General features: G+C 34.7%; 1 protein-coding gene across 1 annotated transcript; it reads left to right on the forward strand.

The window, feature by feature from the left end:
* The first annotated feature begins 67 nt into the window (after positions 1–67).
* Positions 68–20,415, forward strand: LOC144964483 (cytoplasmic dynein 2 intermediate chain 2-like). The gene is made up of 12 exons (XM_078898847.1): positions 68–248; positions 3,207–3,291; positions 5,712–5,853; positions 9,845–9,921; positions 11,033–11,083; positions 12,035–12,218; positions 13,013–13,152; positions 14,264–14,343; positions 15,060–15,241; positions 16,303–16,460; positions 17,555–17,763; positions 18,923–20,415. Exons 1-12 carry the CDS (start codon positions 181–183, stop codon positions 19,050–19,052), a joined length of 1,506 nt encoding a protein of 501 aa, XP_078754973.1. The 5' UTR covers positions 68–180; the 3' UTR covers positions 19,053–20,415.
* Positions 20,416–22,056: the final 1,641 nt, after the last annotated feature.

The raw sequence follows: 22,056 nt of genomic DNA on the forward strand, positions 1-22,056 counted from the left end.
TATTTTATTTATTATCAATAAAAACAACTGAAGGGGTTTTCCACCGGAAATTGTCGTTTATGCGGCCCAGTGGGATACTAAAATGTTTGGAGGCAACGGAAAGGAAAAGTAGATTTCATTCCTGCACTCAGATGTTCGAATCGAGAATTCTCATTAATACTCATCAATTGAACGATTAAAATGTCTGATTTGTTTACGGACGAGTCACTTGAACCAGTAGAGTTTAAATCGACATGGAAGAAAGAAAGGTTTGTGAATATTCCCAAATCAATTAAATATTAATTACTGAAATCACCATTCGTAGTAGATGGAAGTGCACTCCCGTTTCTGAAAATTAGTCTTTGAACACAACACTTTATTTTCTGTTCAAAATGGCGTGTTGTCGAGAATTGACTGAGAATTGAGATTTTGAACGTTTCAATTTTTCCTTCAAGTCTGAAACTTGACAAGATCGTGAATTGTTTTGTTTTTGTTATCCCAACCAAACTATGCCCGTCCCCCACCTCTCCGACTTGGTCATTCGTTCACATCTTGAAATCTATCAGCTTATCTGTCTGATTACTTTAATGAGAATAGTTCCAAACCCGTTTATTGTTTTATTGACAGTTAGTTAAAGATATTTTATAAAGGTTCCAGGACTCTCTCTTTCTCTCTCTCTCTCTCTCTCTCTCTCTCTCTCTCTCTCTCTCTCCCTCTCTCTCTCTCTCTCTCTCTCTATCTCTCTCTCTTGCTCTCTCTCTCTCTCTCTCTCTCTCTCTCTCACACACACACACACACACACATACACACTCTCGCCGTTGCTCATGACTCATTTCTCAGTGCGACTGCAAATAATAGAAGTTACATTCAATAAACTACCTCTACTACTACAGCCACCACCACATCATCATTACTACAACAGCAGCCTCCACATTGTTATCAAAACTACAGCAACCGTCGCCACCATAATATCATCATCATAATCCTTATTGTCATCCTCACTACCACAACTAAATCATTACTACTGCGAATGGAGGAAATCACTATTTGCAGTACTACTGCGAATAGAGGTGGCCTAAATATTATTAGACATAAAAAATATAATTGTCAATATTTATTGTTTATATGTGTTGGCATTGAAGTTATTGTTATTGAGCTGGTTTCGGCGACTAGCTATCACTCTGACTCTAATAGAGTGACACTTAACATAACATTAGCTATCACTCACATAGAGCGAGACTTAACGTAACACGAGATATTGATAAAAAAACCAAAGTGATGGTAAGCTGCTAGAAGCTGTGAACTTTACTGTAAAAAAAAACCAAACCCTTCTTGAGCCAGAAACTTTCTGTGTTTGGTATTTTGTTCATTTTGGAAGCTGTATTTGTTTATTACTAGATATCGCTCCAGTATATTCATGAATATAAAAAGGAAAGCCTCTCTTCTTCTTCTTCTTCTTCTTCTTCTTCTTCTTATTATTATTATTATTATTATTATTATTATTATTATTATTATTATTATTATTATTATTATTATTATTGTTGTTGTTGTTGTTGTTGTTGTTGTTGTTGTTGTTGTTGTTGTTGTTGTTGTTGTTGTTGTTGTTGTTGTTGTTGTTGTTGTTGTTGTTGTTGTTATTATTATTATTATTATCATTATTATTATTATTATTATTATTATTATTATTATTATTATTATTATTATTATTATTAATATTTCCTTTTTATTTCTTTCATTAATTTGTCATTATCATTATCCATGTGTGTGTATGTGTGTCAGTATACGTTTACCATGTTTTATTATTATTTAGGGTAGAAATTCCATATGCAGGCGCATCACAGTAAACTTAAGAAAATCAATGCAATCAGGGAGAAAATTTCTTAGCGATACCTAGCGTGACCTAGAGATAAATATTAGATATCGCTCTAACAGAGCGACACCGACCGCCTGACATAAATTAAATATATGATGGTTTTTTGGGGTTTTTTTATTATTGCAATTTATTTGTGGCTGATTTCTTCTTTTTATATGTTTTAGTTTTAGTTAAGGCTTCCAACTTATCTTGCATTCCATGTCTATGGATCATCCATCGTGGCTTGCACTCTTGAGCACGATGCCGGTCAGTTGTCTCCACGAATCATGATCCATGTCTATCCATGTCCATCCATCATCATCCATCGTGGCTTGCACTCTTGAGCACGTTGCCGGTCAGTTGTCTGCAAGAATCACGATCCATGTCCATCCATCATCATCCATCGTGGCTTGCACTCTTGAGCACGTTGCCGGTCAGTTGTCCCCACGAATCACGATCCTCTGCGGTGCGCATGAAATCTGTGTTGCTTTTTAAGTCACATTTGGCCATTCTTAGGTTATTTAAATAACCTATGGATACGATGGCTTAAAAGATGGGATCAAGATTCAGTTGGTAGAGCGAATCATGCAATGGGACTGAGATTGATTCCCAGCGAAGTTGAGATTTTTTCTGACCCCCCCCCCCCCTTGTCCACCCAACCGTAGCTCTGTTTTTAAAAGAAAGTTCATAGTGCCCTTTGTATTTATCTTGCTCCATTTGTTTTATCTGCATTAGACTTCATAGTTTGGGTTTGGTTTTATTCAATCCTTCCATCAAGTTCTACCTTTTCAGCCAAAGACTTAGTAATAATTAGGTCTATGATTCTATCAAAATATAGTCCTTCAGAGCCATTGGGCCCATGGAGTTGGAGTTTATCCCGGTTTCTATAGCATGAAATGGAAAAAAATCTCAACTTTACCCAGGATCGATCTTGGTCCCTTTGTGTGTGAAGCGAGTGCTCTACCAACTGAGCCATCGTGACTCCCTTTATAACAACAATGTTGGTAAAATAATTTTTAAGAAATTTATTCTGACAGGTTAAGTAACAATTCTTAAAAACTTTCTATCATACTAATTATTGCTTTTCCTTTGAAATTATTTGTATTTGTATGGGGAGGCCTTCCGAAAGCTCCTACATCCCCAGTATTAAAAGAGGGATTATTTTGATAAACTGTGTGGTGGCTGAGATACTCCAAGACCAGTTGGGAGTAATTTCGGAACTCCCCAAGGATACATAACTTACTAAAGACTAAAGATGAAGACTGACATATCTTATTTTGAAATGTTGAGATGATTTTATAATTTTTAAGACCTTTCTTGGAACAGAAAATGTACAGTAGACCATTGAATAATACTTATCAATTTTTCTTTCCAGATCTGTGGCTGACCAAGAGTGTCAAACAAGGGAAGTCCATACGGACAGTGTTGAGATCCAATCTTATGAAACTTTTGATCAAGAGGTAATATTACATTCTTCCCTGTCTCCTTCTATATGCGGCTATGTGGTCTAGTGGTATGACGCTCACCTTCAGATCAGAAGGTCCTGGGTTCAAATCCTGCTCTGAGTGGCGCACAGTTGAAAAAGGCTTTGGAAAAGGCTTTATACTCAGGTGTAAAATGAGTACCTGGTATTAACAGTGTTGTCACTGTCTGAAAAAAAATTGTAATATCACCTTTAAAGCATCATGTCTCATCCTATATTTTAAGTGCTGCAATTGGCTTGGGATCTCTTGTAAAACTCTTTGAGCATGTTTAGTGGATATTGCCCTATAAAAATACTCTCTAGTTTTGTTTTGTTTTTTTATTTTCAAAAACTATTGAGATTACAGCAATTACTCAGTTATAGTTCTTTGGTCTCCATCATATATATATATATATATATATATATATATATATATATATATATATATATATATATATATATATATATATATATATATATTGAATCGTGTTTGATACAAATATGGTACGAAAAGTGCTCGACGTGTAGTAATGGAGCGAATTATTATTTTTTAAAATATTTACCACAATGTTTGAGACAGTCTACATTAATGTTTCAGGCTTAATTTGCCATCGTCAGGACTGAGTTGTTTTGTTGACTGTTGTTGTTTCTTGAAGTGTTTCCGGTTTAAAGTTAATTAACAAGAATTTCCGCCGATGTGGACACGTTCCGTACATCTCACTTTTCGTGTTGAGTGTGGCTTCATGACGGTGTTTGATTATAGTATATTTCTCTTCCAGGCATAAGCTACATTGTTTTGATATTGGTGTGTATCCTGTTGCTTTAGATAAAATTTTCCATGAAATGTTGTGGTCTAGTTTGTTGTCTTTTAATTTCCAAATATGTTCGCTGAGTTTTGTGGATGTTTTTTTGTTAGTGTTTCTAAATGTTGAGGTGTGGAGGTTGTATCTTGTTTTGAAATTATTTTCTGTTAGTCCTACATATTTTTCTTGCTTGTTTGTTTTAGTTTCTGTGACTGTGGCTTGGTAAATTAAACTTGATTCTAAGCATTGTTTGTTCTATGTTGCGCATACACGAGTAGCTTATTTTTATGGTATTCCTGTTGATAATTTTATGTAGCTTGTGTTTTTTTGGAAAGTGTGTATCAATTAACTTCAGGAACTGCTGTCCTATGTTTGTGCTGACAACATAGAACAAATAATTTCAAGCCACAACAAAAAAATATTAATAAACCACCGACAAGAGCAAAACCCACCCACCAGAAAATGCAACTGCAGAAATAAAGAACATTGCCCGCTAAACAAACAATGCTTAGAATCAAGTTTAATTTACCAAGCCACAGTCACAGACACTAAAACAAACAAGCAAGAAAAATATGTAGGACTAACAGAAAATAATTTCAAAACAAGATACAACCTCCACACCTCAACATTTAGAAACATTAACAAAAAAAACATCCACAAAACTCAGCGAACATATTTGGAAATTAAAAGACAACAAACTAGACCACAACATTTCATGGAAAATTTTATCTAAAGCAACAGGATACACACCAATATCAAAACAATGTAGCTTATGCCTGGAAGAGAAATATACTCTAATCAAACACCGTCATGAAGCCACACTCAACACGAAAAGTGAGATGTACGGAACGTGTCCACATCGGCGGAAATTCTTGTTTATTAACTTTAAACCGGAAACACTTCAAGAAACAACAACAGTCAACAAAACAACTCAGTCCTGACGATGGCAAATTAAGCCTGAAACATTAATGTAGACTGTCTCAAACATTGTGGTAAATATTTTAAAAAATAATATATTATATATATATATATATATATATATATATATATATATATATATATATATATATATATATATATATATATATATATATATATATATATATATATATATATATATTTTTTTTTTTTTTTTTTTTTTTTTTTTTTACGAAAACTACTATGTTACTAGTGTGCATCTGTGTGAGTGTGTCTATGTCAATATTGTATTGTTATAAATGTGTAACCAAATGACAAATTGCCACTTTTTTGGGGACAATAAAGATATATTTATTATTATTATTATTATTATTATTATTATTATTATTATTATTATTATTATTATTATTATTATTATATATATATATATATATATATATATATATATATATATATATATATATATAATATATTATATGTATAGAATTAAAATCCACGAAATAAAAGTGCTCGACTTAAACATAAAAGGAGTGGTATATATGTAATATATATATATATATATATATATATATATATATATAATATATATATATATATATATATATATATATATATATATATACTTATATAAACCATTCATATCACCATCTGTAGATGGATATTCTGATATTTAAAGATTCTGTTGTTTTTATGTCAGGTCCAGGCTGATCTTGGTGGTAATTATGGATCTGTCCAGCTCGACGATGAAGACAATCAAGATCTTGCGGAATTCCTGCTGAGAGTGGAGCCTCTTGTCATGAAATGCCTTACTAATAATATTAAGAGCAGGGCGTTTGAAGGTAACAAGTAAAAATTTAATGGATAAAGTTTACATTCTTTCATTTTAGATCTTAATGTCAATCAGAGCTGATTAAAAATTTGGAACTGTATTTCATTAGGATAAGTCTAGATGTATATATTAGCAGGTCTGATAATCAAATACAATTATGGGCTTGATTTAACATTGTTGTAATGGACGATATTTTGTTTGATGGATTATCTATATTCCTTCATGGAATGCCTGGGTGAGGAAATCAAATGGTGCCGTTGCACAGGGAGTAATTTTAAATTAAAAATAATTCTAGAGATTCACACTTCATAGGTCATTTGTCAATATACAGATTTAAAAATTGATAAGAATTTACATACCTATGGCCCCATAAGAATTTACATACCGATGGCCCCATCAGAATTCACATACCAATAGCCCCATCAGAATTCACATACCAATAGCCCCATCAGAATTCACATACCAATAGCCCCATCAGAATTCACATACCAATAGCCCCATCAGAATTCACATACCAATATCATCATTGCCTTTTTCACCCTGGGTCAGGGTATAGGCCACAGACAAACAGTTTCCATCCTTCTCTATCCTGAGCCAACTTTTTTATCTCATTCCAGGTCTTACCACTTCTCTGTATATCAGCTTCTTTAATTCTTCTCCATGTTCCTCGTGGCCTTCCCCTTGATCTTCTGCCCTGAGGGTTCCAGTCCAATACTTTCTTTGTTATAGTTGAGTCATTCTTTCTAAGCGTGTGTCCAATCCACCTCCATCGTCTTCTTCCTATATCCTCTCCTACTGGTTTCTGCTGTGTTCTTTTCCATACTTCTTCATTTTTTATTCTATCCATCCATTTTATTCTGAGTAGCTTACGCATGCACCTGTTTACAAAAATCTGTACCCTCCTTATACATGCCTGTGATGCGTTCCAAGTTTCACATCCATACAGTAGGACAGACTTCACGTTTGAGTTGAAAAGTCTTAGCTTTAGTTGAAGGGAGATATCTTTAGTTCTCCAAACTCTGTTCAAAGATGTGAATGCAGCCTGTGCCTTTCCTATTCGTGCTTTCACCTCTGCTTCCGTGCCTCCATCCTTGTCAATTATACTTCCGAGATAGCAGAAAGTGTCTATATCTTCGAGTTCCTGATCTTTTACTTTGATCTGCTCCCTTTGACGCGTACCTATCCTCAAGACCTTTGACTTTGCAGGGTGTATTCTTAGACCAATTGATTCCGAGAGGCTGTTTATAATTGTGGTTTTTGTTTGCATCTGGTCCTGGGTGTGGGACAAAAGAGCCAGATCATCTGCAAAATCCAGATCATCCAACTGTGTCCAGGGGGTCCACTGTATCCCATTTCTTCTCCCTTTGGAGGTTTCCTTCATTAGCCAATCAATGGCAAGGATGAACAGGAATGGAGAGAGCAAGCATCCCTGCTTGACACCAGTCTTAATTTCAAAGCTGTCAGTCAGCTGATCTTCATGTACAACCCTGCAACTTGATCCTTCATACATTTCCTTAATGAGGTTTACTATCTTTTCAGGGAGTCCATAATGTGCCAGAATTTTCCACAATGTTGCTCTGTCAATACTGTCGAAAGCCTTCTCGTAATCCAGAAAGTTGACAATAAGAGGAGAGTTCCATTCTATAGACTGTTCCACTATGACTCGCAGAGAGGCAATCTGGTCGGTGGTTGAACGGTTTTTCCGAAAACCTGCCTGTTCGTCCCGCAGTTTAGCATCTGTTGCATTCTTAATTCTCTCTAAAATAATACGGTTGAAAACCTTTCCTGGGATAGAAAGAAGAGTGATGCCTCGATAATTATTACAATTACTGAAGTCCCCTTTCTTTGGAAGCTTGATAAGATGTCCTTCCTTCCAATCCTTTGGGAATATCCCGTCATTCCAGATTCTCTCAAATAGTGGGTGCAGGGCCTCAGCATTTCTTTCCGCATCAACTTTTAGAGCCTCCGGTGGAATCTGGTCTGGTCCAGCAGCTTTCCCCCTTTTCATCTTGTTAATGGCACCCACAATCTCTGCTATCGATGGTGGATCACAGCTAATTGGTAGCTCATTCCTTGCAGGCAAAATTTCTGGCTGGTTGTCTGGTGGTGGTCTGTTCAGAAGGCAGTTGAAATGTTCCCTCCATCGTTCAGATTGAGCCTCTTTTCCAAAAATAGTTTTCCCATCTTTGTCTTTGACTGGTACCTCTGGTTTCCCATATTTTCCAGCAAGTGTCTTGGTAGTTTGATAAAGGATCCTCATGTGTCCTCCAGTCGCTGCTGCTTCTGCTTTCTCTGCAAGTCTGTTCATGAATGCTTCCTTGTCTTTCTTCACAGATCTTTTGACTTCCTTAGCTATGGCTCGATACTGCTCTTGTGCATCCAGTCTTGAAGCCCTTGTTCGGCTTGCATTCACTTGTTCCTTTCTTGTTCTCCTCTTTTCAATAAGGTCCAAGGTGGTTGGACTTATCCATTCTTTATGTTCCGATTTCTTTACCCCCAATACCTCGTGGCAAGTTGTTATGTAAACTTCCTTGATCTTTGCCCAATGTGACTCTACATCTATGTCCTCCTCGAGCTCAGTAAGAGGTTGGAATCTATTACTCAATTGTAGTTTGAATTCCTCATTCTTTTCCCCATCAAGTGCATTCACCTCGAATTTTCTTCTTGTATGTGATCTGGCCCGTGTTTTCTGAGTCGGAGCTTAAGCTTTGCCAATAGCAGGTGGTGGTCTGATCCAACATCTGCCCCTCTCCGTACTGTCACATCTTCCAATGAACGTCTGAATCTACGAGAGATACAAAAATGATCAATCTGATTCTCTGTCACACCATCTGGTGAGACCCAAGTTGCTTTGTGGATCCTCTTATGGGGGAACACTGATCCTCCAATCACCAAACTGTTGAATGCACAGAAATTTGCAAATCTCTCACCATTATCATTCATTTCTCCCATGCCATGACGTCCCATGATACCTTCATAGCCTACGTTATCCTGTCCCACTTTTGCATTAGCATCTCCCATCAATATGTTGATGTCTTTCCTTGGCAACTTGTCAATGACTTGTTGTAGCAGACCATAAAATGTATCTTTGTCCTCATCTGTTGCATCATTTGTTGGGGCATAGATCTGTACAATGTTCATGCTGATCTTCTTACTCCGTGTTGTAAAGGACGCCATGATGATCCTTTCTCCGCATTGTTCCCATCCTCTCAGTGACTTCTGGGCAAACTTGCTTAGAATTATTCCTACTCCCTGTGTATGAATCCCGTCCCCTCTCCCTGAATATAAAATCTTCTCCCCAGACTTGAGGTGTTTCTGTCCGGATTGTATCCAGTGGGTTTCGCTTACTCCAAGTATATGCAGCCTGTATCTTCTCATCTCAGTCACAACTTGAGAGCTTTTTCCTGCTTCATACATGGTGCGAACGTTCCACGACGCAATTCGAAGCTGCTTGTTTGGCGAAGACGTCATCGGGTCAGCAGAGTCCTTTCGGCTTTGTCTGTTGTCCTTCATAAATTCTGTAATTCCAGAAACTCTTCGGTCGCCCAAGCTAAAAAAAGGATTTGGTTTGTCTGTCTGTGTTTCTGTAACGGTTTGAGTTTAACGGAAAGGGGTGTTAACCCTTTGCCAACCCCCAACCTGGAGGACCAGGTGACTCAAAGATGGGGGAATCACACACCATTAGTCGCCTTTTACGACACGCTGGCTTGGCGTTGGGCTATTCTTGACCCTCTCAGTTGAGGGACCCCGGACACCACACGGGGAACATACCAATAGCCCCATTAGAATTCACATACCTATGGCCCCATGCATGAACCTGATTAGCCACAGATACCAACAAGGAGTCTCAGATGATGATAAAAAACAATAAATCTCAACGGAGTCTCTTTAAAGAATAATGTGCTAATTGATAATTGTCCAAGTCTGCTGTCATTTTACTGATATCAATATCAAGCTTCCTGAGGTTACTCGTAATTCTGAACCGTTTTGCCACTTTTCAGATTCCAGGGATCAGAGGGAAACATCAGAAAATGTTTCCTGCGTCCATAAGTTGTGCTATCCAGATCTCACTGAACAGGTAGTGTGTTATCATTATCTAATTGTGCGGCTATATGATCTAGTAGTATAACACTTGCCTTCTGATCAGAAGGTCCTGGGTTTGAGTCCCAAGCAGCGCATAGCTGAGCTCATTAAACTCAGGTATAAAATTAGTGGGCAGAAGATCAAGGGGAAGGCCACGAGGAACATGGAGAAGAATTAAAGAAGCTGATATACAGAGAAGTGGTAAGACCTGGAATGAGATAAAAAAGTTAGCTCAGGATAGAGGATGGAAACCGTTTGTCTGTGGCCTATACCCTGACCCAGGGTGAAAAAGGCAATGATGATGATGATGATAAAATTAGTACCTGGCTGTTTACAGCGTTGTCTCTGTATTAAATAAAAATGATAATATCACTTAACAGTAACAGGTGTCATGTCTAGTCCTATATGTTAAGTGTTACTGTTGGTACGGACCCCTTGTAAAGTGCTTTGAGCACATTTAGTGGATGTTTTCCTTTATAAAAGCTCAAGTTTGTTTTTTTAAATTTCATTTCTGGGCAATGTTTGTCATTTATTTGTTGGGTTTTTTTTTTCATGAGTGAAACTAGTGATTAGCACCATTCTTTTGCACTGTAAGAAAAGTTCTCCCATGAACTATAGCAAAGTGACTTGCTCAAGGTACACAGTTAGTTAGCAGACAGAGGCATATATACATATATAAATTTCACATATTGTTTCTTATCGTTTTCACAATTCCATTTAACCCACTTATAATTGTTCCCATAATAATAATAATAATAATAATAATAATAATAATAATAATAATAATAATAATAATAATAATAATAATAATAATAATAATAATAATAATATTGATAATAATAATAATAATAATAATAATATTGATAATAATAATAATAATAATAATAATAATAATAATAATAATAATAATAATAATAATAATAATAATAATAATAATAATAATAATAATAATGGTGTAGATTCCCTTCATCTGGAGGGCTCTGGGCGCATAGTAATAATCCAGTTATAGTAAAGTTTATAAAATGAATAGTTTAAGTGCATAGTTTTATTAAAAGTTAAATATCCAGACTTACAATGTATTTCCTTATTTCTTTATCTGTCCACAGCTTCAAATTACTGGCCTGTCATGGAATGCCACGGGTTCAACTTTAGCTGCTACATATCCTTTCAGGCTAATATTAGTATTGGTGACAGTAATTTTAAATAATTCGAATACTTTATATTTAACTCATAGATAGATTCTGAGCTTTTATTATTTTCACTTCCAGTTTAAATTAATTTCAGGAAGTGGGTTTGTATTTTATATTGTGAGTCCACTCAACACACTATTTGCACTATGTATCACACATATCAGCTCATTCATTCTCAACGTGCCACTCTTCCAGCTTTAGCCTGAAATCTGCCCTTTTTGCAATTGACCAAATTCTCCGGCTTCTCCAGTTGTGATGGTCTGACACAAGCCAAAACTTTTAAAAGTAAATTTCTGCTTTTTATTTTATCCATTTAGTTTAAAATCTGTCCACTTTTATGACTTTGTTTATTATTTACTCTCAAATGAAATGACAAATACCTACTATGCTGTACTATAGCATTCACACAATTTTTGAGACTTTTAAAAATATACCAAGTGGCATCACTAGTCATATAATATGATGCTGTTTATCATTATATAATTTTTGTACTCCTATTCCTATATCAATGTCTGCCTTTCTTTTCAGTCTTTTTTTCTTCTTCTTCTCCCCCCCCCCCCCCCCCCCCCTTTAATTTTACTCATTTATCTTTTAATAGTAACAATAGGTGCAATTGATAAAATTCCAAGATGTATGATTCATGGGGTTCTTTTCCCCAAAACTTCACACCCAACTAACACAAAATAGATTTTTTATCACCTAGACATAATAGCAGTATAATTCTTGTGATACATAATTTCTTTAGAAAAACATGCTCTACAACACACTGTTCATTTTCTTAAAATTTTATGCTGTTTAAAAGAAATTTGAGTAAGAAAAAATGTTGGTTGTATTGAAACGAATTCGACGATTTTCCTATAGTTGGTAAGGAGAGGGTTAATGTATAAGAATGATACAATCATTTCCCTTAACCTTGTAACGTATGGGAGGTTTGACCATGAGGACTGGTGTACACACAGAGCTGTGTTGTGTACATGGAATCTCGACAGAAGGACAGTGAAGGAGGACAAGCCTGACACAGTTATTGATTCGCCGTGTTGTATCATGTGTTTGGAGTTCCATCCTGTAAACCCAGCTTGGATTGCTGGTGGAAATTTCAATGGTAAATTATTTTTACAGCAATTGAAGGCTGAGCTTGAAATTTGGGTAAAGCAAATTTGATTACCTACCTTTACTAAATGAATTGCATTGGTTACCAGTTGAGAAAAGAACCAATAGTCATGTTGTGCTTTCTCAATGTAATCTAAGAGAGGTTTGTAAGCCTTGAACTACAAAAAGTATGGTGATTAGGCATTTAGAATTATAAATGTAAAAAATTGTAAAAGATTTTAATTTAGATTTTATTTTGTTTTTCCGTTTGTATATTATTCTTTAAATTATTGACTATATATTCATATTGCCGTACATTTTCTTCATATATTACCTTGCTAAAAGCACTTAATAATAAGTCATTTGACTTTGGGAATCGCCATCTGGTCACCCTATTTCACGGCTCATTTGAGATCACCGACAGATCTCTGTTATTTTCCAAAATACAGTGGTATCTATAATAATTGAGAAAGATGAGTACCTGTTCGCAATAACTTTTATTTCCCAGCAAATATCAACGGTATTATTGTTATTATTATTATTATTATTATTATTATTATTATTATTATTATTATTATTATTATTATTATCATTATTATTATTATTATTATTATTATTATTATTATTATTATTATTATTATTATTATTATTATTATTATTATTATTATTATTATTATTATTATTTTATTTTATTTTTTTTTTATTTTTTTTTTTAATCAAGAGTTTGAAATCATAATTGAACTATATGTTACAAATGTTTTAAATTATTTATTTTGCAATGCTAAGAGTAAAATTGTGTATCCTCAGGTGAGGTAATTTTATGGGATTTAAGCAAAGAAGACGACCTTGTCTTGGCGACCTCTGGCATCGGTGATGATGCCCACAGAGAACCTGTCAGTAAAGTCCATTGGTTAAAAAGTCAGACGTCAAAGAAACGAGAATACAATGTAAGTTTTATGTGATCAGACTACTGCAGCGGAAATATTTCTATTTATCCCATACCACTTCGTAAGACAAAGGGTTACATAAATATACTTATTTCACTTGTAAAAAAATATAAACAGATGAAATATTCATGCACTGACAATTTTTTTCTCTTTGCTGTTGGATAAAAAGACCAGAAAAAAAATTCTATTTTTAGAAATCCCAATTGTTTGGGGTTTTTTTCGAAGATAACCCATTGACTTGGATGGTGTGTACATTGCTGGACAATAAAATACTGCATCGCATTTCTCCTCCTCCTCCCCCCCCCCCCCCCCCCCCATCCCCCCACAGTTTGTTAAATATAAAACCGCATTCTTGGAGATATTTAATATCATTATTAAGATTTTTATTATCATTTTCATTTATGCAAATCTTTTTTTTTTTTTTTTTGGGGGGGGGGGGGGGGGTTACTTGTTTGTTATTTTTTTTAATTTAAAAAAAAACCCATTAATTATCTTCTTTTTTTTTTTAAAGATTGAGCACATGTATAGCACAATATCCATTAAACTATGCTCAAAGCACCATATCAACATCACTTAATGTTTCAGAGATGACATCATATCTGTCATTCTTCACCTGAGTATAGTGAGATAATGTGAGTGAAGAGTCTTTTCCAAGAACTCTAAACTGAACTCGAACCAGTGACATACAGATTTGATGCAAGTGTCAAAATACCAGACAACAAAGCAACATGAATAGACCAACGTCCACTGGATCCCTTTGACTTTTATATTTGAATTGATCTGCTTTAAATTACAACAATGTGTGAATAGATTCATTATGTTCGTAGGTGTGCTTATAATAATGATAATAATAATAATAATAATAATAATAATAATAATAATAATAATAATAATAATAATAATAATAATAATAATAATAATAATAATAATAATAATAATATATCTTTATTGTCCCCAAAAAAGTGGCAATTTGTCATTTGGTTACACATTTATAACAATACAATATTGACATAGACACACTCACACAGATGCACACTAGTAACATAGTAGTCATCGAAAAAAGAAAAAAAATGTTTATTATTATTTGTTCCTTTCATGTCATTTAAATCAGATTGTTAGTGTAAGTAGCGATGGCAAAGTCCTGATATGGAAATTGGACACAAAGAAGGGGAAATTGAAACTGTCTGCTGGGTACGTAAACATTCGTCAATTTTATGATACTAATGTCACACCAAATAATATACACATTATTTAAAATGGAAAAAAATGCAATCAATAGTTTTGAGTATTGCGCCATTTAAAAAAAAGTGAATCCTTTTTATAATGTTAAACTTATCAAAGAATAATGTTTTAGAACTTTAAGATTTTTATATAAGGTATTATAGCTTAGACTTAGATCTACGCATATCAGGTATTTCATGCATTAAAATATCATTTGAAAAGTTGTGTGGCGCATTATCAGACGTAGCAGACAGAAAACTTGAGGTTAAAAAAAAAACAGTCAAAATAATCATTTCTTTCTGAGCCAGGAGAATGGGTTTTGGCTAAGACTGTAATTTTTAATTATTTTTTTTGTTGGTGTATTTGTTGGTTTTTAAAAAAATTATCAGCCTCTTTTGTCTGTCTTTGTAAAATATACCCCTTACAAAATTTGTTTTTACTATCTTCAAACAAATGAAATAAAAGAATAGTTAGGTATCGAAGTATTAAAATTATTTTAATTACTTTCTTTAATAAAGGTTGTTTACCGAATATGTATCTTCTCATTACAAACCATTTTAGTTTTTATAGTTTTTTAAACAGAAATAATATTTGCTTCAGATTACTTTTTTTTTTTCTTTTTTTTCTTTTTGATGTTTTTTCTTTTATTTATTTCTTTTATTTCTTTTCTTTTTTTTTTTTGCCAGGTTTGTATTAATGTCTCAGAGTTTACCGAGATCAATGAAAGTCCGGGGCGTAAGAAGTGACAAAGAGGTCGGGGTAACGAGTATATCATTCAGTCATGAAGATCCAGACCTATTTATCCTGGGATCCGAGAGTGGCTGCCTGTTCAAGTGCAACATTCACGCTAAAGGAAATCCTGCAGGCAGTAAGTACAAATGGACCCCAGATTTAATGAGGAAAATTCTAGTTATGATAAATGAGTATAGGAAATAGAAATGTTTGCTTTTGTTAAGAAAAAAAAATTAAATAAACGTGGTTACTAACTCCATATTTAACATTAAAAATAAAAAACGTCAACTTTTATAAAGTCCACTAAACGTGTTCAATGTGCTTTACAAGGGGTCTCTGGCCAACAGCAACACTTAACATGTAGAACCAGACATGACGCCTGTTACAATTTTTTTCCAACAAAGATATCGCTGTTAACGATCAGGTATTTATTTAACACCTGAGTATAGTGAAAGAATGTGAGTAAAGAGCCTTTTCCAAAGACTCAACTATGCACAGAGCGAGGCTCGAACCCAGGACCTTCCGATCCAAAAGCAAGTGTCATATCACAAGACCATATAGCTTCTCTACTAAAAGAAAATTATTTATTTATTTATTTATATTTTAAAGATAATATCAGTCACTAAGACTGAAGCTCATTGGCAGAACTTAACTACAACCAAACAAACTAGTTTTCAGTCAGAAAAGACATGGATGACCTTTAGCTTGAAAATTGAAATTTTAGGGCTAGCCTTGTTTGGTGCTGGTGGGTTGATTGGAAAGCATTAATTGTTTAAAAAGTTATAGTTAAGGGTAAGCTAGATGGATTTGGGTCCTTTTCTGTGATATAAGGGTGATACCATTTGATGAAGAGAAGCTTTGCATGGAATATTTTCATATTTGTTGTTTATGAGAAATATTTTCAGGATTTTTTTATTTTAGCAAAGGACATCCCTGGCTTGGGTTAGTTACTTTTCTCATCCTTCTTTCCTCTCAGCAACAGTGACTAAGTAGCTGGGTCTGTTAAATTTACTAGAGAATACTCGACACTAACAAATGCTTGCTAACCTTTGGATGGCAAAGTGCTTCCATTAGATCTAACAATCCTAGCTACTCCAGTCACTTTTGCTGATGATAATCATAACAACAAAAGTGAAGACAATAATGGGAGCTAACAAGGTTTTTAAAATTTAGTTTTTTTGTTTTTTGCCTCCACAGGTCATATTGAGTCGTCTGTTCCTTTATGTTCCCCTGTGACCTTCACATATCAGCCTCATCACGGCCCTGTCCATTCTGTTGAATGTTCTAGATTTCACCGTCATGCTTTTTTAAGTGCAGGGATGGATCAGTGTCTACGTATCTATAACATGTTGCAAGTATGTAGGTTATACATTTCTAATTCCTAAATTAAGGCTAACATTGATGTAGTGTTGATGTAATAATAATGTAATAGTACTAGTAGTATAGTGTGGTAAAAGTGAAGTGCTTAAAATAAAACTGCATACAAAAGAAAAAATGTCTCAGTTCAAGCCCATACTCAGTAAACTAAACAGTTGATGAAAGTAATAAACAATAATGATTATAACAGCTTCAGAGACAACAAAATACCAAATATGTAATGTTTCGGGCTCAAAACCCTTCTTCAGCCAACAACCAAAGGTTTACTTTCCAAGATTTTTCTACAGAGAGGACCTACAAAATATCTCTGTGATCTATCTGGAATTTAGTAATGTATTTATGTCTCTAATGTTTTTTGTTGTTGGCTGAAGAAGGATTTTGAGCCCAAAACGTTCCGTGTTTGGTATTTTGTTCTTTTCTGAAGCTGTTGCATTCATTTTTGTTTATTATTTTTTACAGTCCACTCCACAGCTTCTAGCAGCCTAATATCAGTTCATGAAATTATATTTTTTGAATGTTTGTTGAATTATCCCTGTAAAGATGTCAAGTTGAATGCCAAATGAGATTGCACAGAAGGAGTTAGAATTGTCTCATTTGCAATGGATAACTTGAATTGAATATTGAGTTATGAATAATTGGGGGTTTACACTTTATTTTGATCCTGTCACTTTAGCTCAAGCAATTCAAAATTATAGGGTGAAAAAGGGAGTGAAGTGGCCGAGTGGTCAAGGCATTGCACCGTGACCCGGATATGTCCGTGGTTCGAGCCCCGATTCAGGCACTTTCGTTTTTTTTTTCCTTGAGCAATATTATTAACCCCCAATTTGCTCACTTAGACAACATGAGTGATTCCTGTTGACATCAGACATATTGTTTAATGAATTATCTATATTCCTTCGTGGTGCCTAGGCGACGATATCTTATGATGTCGTGGCGGAAGGGCATGATTTTATTAAAATTTTTAATTCACAATGATACTTGGTAATTCTTGCATCTATTCAAAAGCATTATCTTTTATTCAAATTATGTTGTATTTTATTGCTTTATCCATTTCATTCTCTTCAAATATTAGGATCAGCCAGTTCTGACCATTGAGCCCAGCGATGGCTACATCTACTCGGCCAAATGGTCCCCATCCAGGCCATCCGTCCTCGGGGCCGTATCAGAGAATGGCCATCTGCTCATTTATGATTTACGCAATGGCCAGCTGGTACCGTTACACAAACTAGAGGCCAGTCCTGACAAGACGGCCGTCTACAGCTTGCAGTTTAACCCACAACAGTGAGTCAATAAAATAGTTCTCAGTGTCAGGATGTATGGAATAAAATATTTAAAATTTTAAATTGAGCTTTTTTATCACGCAATATCCACTAAACATGCTCAAAGCGCTTTACAAGGCGTCCCTAGCCAACAGCAACACATAACATGTAGGACGAGACATGACATCTGTTAGGTGATATTACAATTTTTTGGGACAGAGACAACACTGTTAACGGCCAGGTACTCATTTTATACCTGAGTACGGTGAGAGAATGTGAGTAAAGAGCCTTTTCCAAGGACTCAACAATGCGCCGAGCGACAGGACCTTCCGATCTGAAAGCGAGTGTCATTCCACTAGATCACATAGCTGCACAAAAATATGCAGACCTGTCTACTACTACAAAAAATTAATAAAATTACGAAATTTTGTCTCCTATTTCAGAACTTAATGAGCATCTCTAAGTCATTAAAACTCATTAAAAGTGAAAGTTGATGCCAGACTACATAATGTTAAGGATTTTGAAGTGTTAGTTAATCTTCTGATATTAACACCCTCGAAGTGGAGGTACTGTGTCTTACCCAAAGACACACCTTTTGGGCCAGAGTTTGTGATATTTGTCGTGCATCCAGCAAGTTACTATTTTTGACCTGTAAACTCCTATAACGGGTGGCATTGTTTTAATTTTCCTACCTCAGATGGCTGACATGAGGGGTTTAAGTATCAGTGGAATTGTTTTACAAAATCTAAGATTAAGATATGTTTTGAAACAACCAAAGTATGTGTCACATAAAGAATTGAACAAGTGTGTATGAAAAGTGCCAGACAAAGCAAGAAAGAAAATATTTTAAAAACCATCCCAAATAATCAGTCGACCTCAAGGTCATATGCACTTGTTCAGTTCTCTATCTTATACCGGTACCTGCTCTTTGATTTCTTAAAGTATGTGTCATGGTTTGATAATGAGTGCTTGAGAGCTAACACGACCACGTTTATGAAATATATACAAGGCCCCTAAGAATTTACTAATTACTTTTTAAAATGACAAGCATTAAATGGGTTTTCCATATAAATGAATGATTATCACAGTTACAACTGAGTATATGATGATTATACATAACTTATATGATTGTGATGAGATTTTGACAGTACATGACCCTAAGGAGACGATTTCTTTTCCAGAAAACGCATTTTGGCCACAGGAGATGGCAAGGGTCACATCAGTGTATTCAGCCTTGGAGAGGCCCTGACGTCCATTGCAAGTGGAGAAACGGAGGCTCTGGAAAACATCGTCAGCACAGGAACCGACTGATAAACATTCAGTTTTGGTGAAGATAGTTATATTGTTTATTTCAATTTCGTAATGTTGAAGTGGTTGGAGGAACGGGATTGTCGTGGTCTGATGAGTGCTCAAGACCTAGTTCGACTACATTTATAACTTATGATGTACAAGGGCCCATAAAATTTATCAGATACTTTAAAAGAACAATGACAAATTGTTTTTAGATGATGTGTATAGAATGCTGAATTTTAATGGAATGAGTTTAAAAAATGAATGATGATCTCAATTACAAATGAATAGATGAGGATTTTTACGTAACTTGTGTGATCGTGATGAGATGATGAGTCTTTCAAATGGTAAAAGGATCTTGGGTTATATTTGGATTTGTGGATTGCCACTTCCAAGCTGAGAGTTACAATTCCAGGTTCTATAGTTTCTTGATGGTGTTACCACTGGTCAATCTGACATCGTTATAGATTGTAAAGGGAGCTGCAACGTCTTGATGGTGGAAATCAATCAAATGAAGTGATCGACAAGGTCCAGAGAGTAAGATACAAATTTTGAACACATAAATGATATGAAGGAATATTATATCTTGGCCGCCAAGGTTTTTGACAGAAGTGAGTAATGAATATCAAATCAATCAGCTTATTTAAAGCGGCTAGGAGGTGACAAGGTTGAAAGAAAAGTATTCACTCAATCGAAATGAATTCAAAGAGAATGCTATTAAAGGAATGATAATCTGATATTAGATAGTAAAATTTATCTAAGTCTACTAAAATATGCAATGGAGTGAGATGGAACTCTGTTTTTATCTTTGTATTTCTAAAATAAACATTTAGAAAAATAAAGGTGAATCAGAGAAAAGAGATTGAGGTAAAAGTGGCCTACTCTAACATTTACGTTGATCAAGCCCGAATCTCTAGAGTTTTCCTGTTTGAAAACTTTTGATTATTTTGAGACTGCAATTTTATGGGAGCAACCATTATTATTATTATTATTATTATTATTATTATTATTATTATTATTATCACTATCATCAAGATTATTGTTGTTATTTTTTTTTAATGTCCATTTAATCTGAAGGCTGTGAATGTAAAAAAAAATAAAAAAAAAACAATTTTGAAAAAGCTTATCTGGAATGGGTATTCATGTAAAAAAAAAAAATTAAAATATAATACTTTTCGTTTAAACCAGCATCTTTTTTTTTTAAATTAAAAAAAAAGGGTTTGTTTGTTTTGTTTATTTGGGATGAGAGCTTGTTTTAGAAACCGATGAATGAAAACATATCAGTATTGGTATTGCAATGTCACATTTAATATTTTATATGACAAAAAAAACGTTATTAATTTAATACTAAATCCTGTAAATAAACGTTTACTTAAAATTTTAACGTTATTTTGTTTTAGGTTTGTTTGGTTTTTTTTTTGTTGGTTTAAAAAAAAAATATTTCGTCCAATAAATTAAAGGCTGGTCTTGTCAGAGGCTTCCGTGGATTTTTCATAAGAAAAAAAATGCTTTTGGTTCTAAGACTAAGTGCATATTTTTGCAGGTCTGAGAACCGAATGCATAATTTATGGGGTTGTTTTAACTTTGTTGTAATGGAATAAACGAATAATTGTGCTTTGTGAGAACATTTCCTTTACAATGATAAGATCACAAGAGAAAGCACAATATTATGATTATCTAAATAGAAATTAATTTGATAATCATAATATTATGATTATCTAAATAGAAATTCATTAATGTGAAACAACAAAAAAAGGCTATTCTCATTTTGTCGTTGTTGTTGTGATCTCTAAGTTGTTCTGCACCAGTAAAAAGGAACCTGATTGGATGTGGGCTTTGTGGTCTAGTGGTATGACACAACTTCGGATTGGAAGGTCTTAGTTTCGAGTCCTGCTCTGAGTGGTGAATAATTGAGTCCTGGGTCAAGGCTCTTTCCTCACATTCTCTAAACGTATTCAGGTGTAAAATGAGTATCTGGCAGTTAACATCTTTGTCTGTCTGGAAAATAATTGTAATTATTGGCTTACAGGCATCATGTAAAGTGTTGCTGTTGGCTAGGAACCCCCCCCCCCCCGTTTAGTGAATATTGCGCTATATAAAAGTTTGTCTTTGTTTTGTTTAAGAGAGCAGTAAAGCCATGACGTCACATCTTCTATTCTTCCAATTCCAAATTCATTGGAAGTATGTATGTAACCAGCCCGTGGTTAAGTTACATATTGACCCACGTGATCGCATAATTATTTTAGTATCAGGATGTATAGGCAGATTCTTAACATTACGGGACGAGGAAAGTTGGATTATCTATGACAACTGGGACAATATATTTAAACTAGAAAATAAGACATCCTTCATCACACAAGGTATGTATCCAGTCTTCCGAAAGACTTGTTTTACATTTCCATTGAGAGTGGAACCAGTTTTTTAAACATGACACCCGTGTTCTCTGTTCAAATGTTTAGCTTGATGTCAATCCAGATCCTCTAGATTTGCTTGCTGTCGTTGTCGTGCCACATTTTCTATTCAAATCCATTCATTTTCTAGGTCTGGTTTTGCTTGCTGTCGTTGTCGTGCCACATTTTCTATTCTAATCCATTCATTTTCTAGGTCTGGTTTTGCTTGCTGTCGTTGTCGTGCCACATTTTCTATTCTAATCCATTCATTTTCTAGGTCTGGATTTGCTTGCTGTCGTTGTGGTGCCACATTTTCTATTCTAATCCATTCATTTTCTAGGTCTGGATTTGCTTGCTGTCGTTGTGGTGCCACATTTTCTATTCTAATCCATTCATTTTCTAGGTCTGGTTTTGCTTGCTGTCGTTGTCGTGCCACGTTTTCTATTCTAATCCATTCATTTTCTAGGTCTTGTTTGTGCCATGGCAGAAAACCAAATCAAGCGGCTCAATACTCGCAAGACCCTCCCGAAAACAGAGCTGCTGCTCGCAAGACTCCTGTGAACCAATTCCTAAACAACTCTAATTTCTAATTGACCCAAGGGACACATTCAAATGCTACACAAGAAACATCTAAG

The sequence above is a fragment of the Berghia stephanieae genome, chromosome 2, assembly GCF_034508935.2.
Source record: "Berghia stephanieae isolate SIO BIC M18660-M18661 chromosome 2, UCSD_Bste_1.3, whole genome shotgun sequence".
NCBI classification, from domain to species: domain Eukaryota; kingdom Metazoa; phylum Mollusca; class Gastropoda; order Nudibranchia; family Aeolidiidae; genus Berghia; species Berghia stephanieae.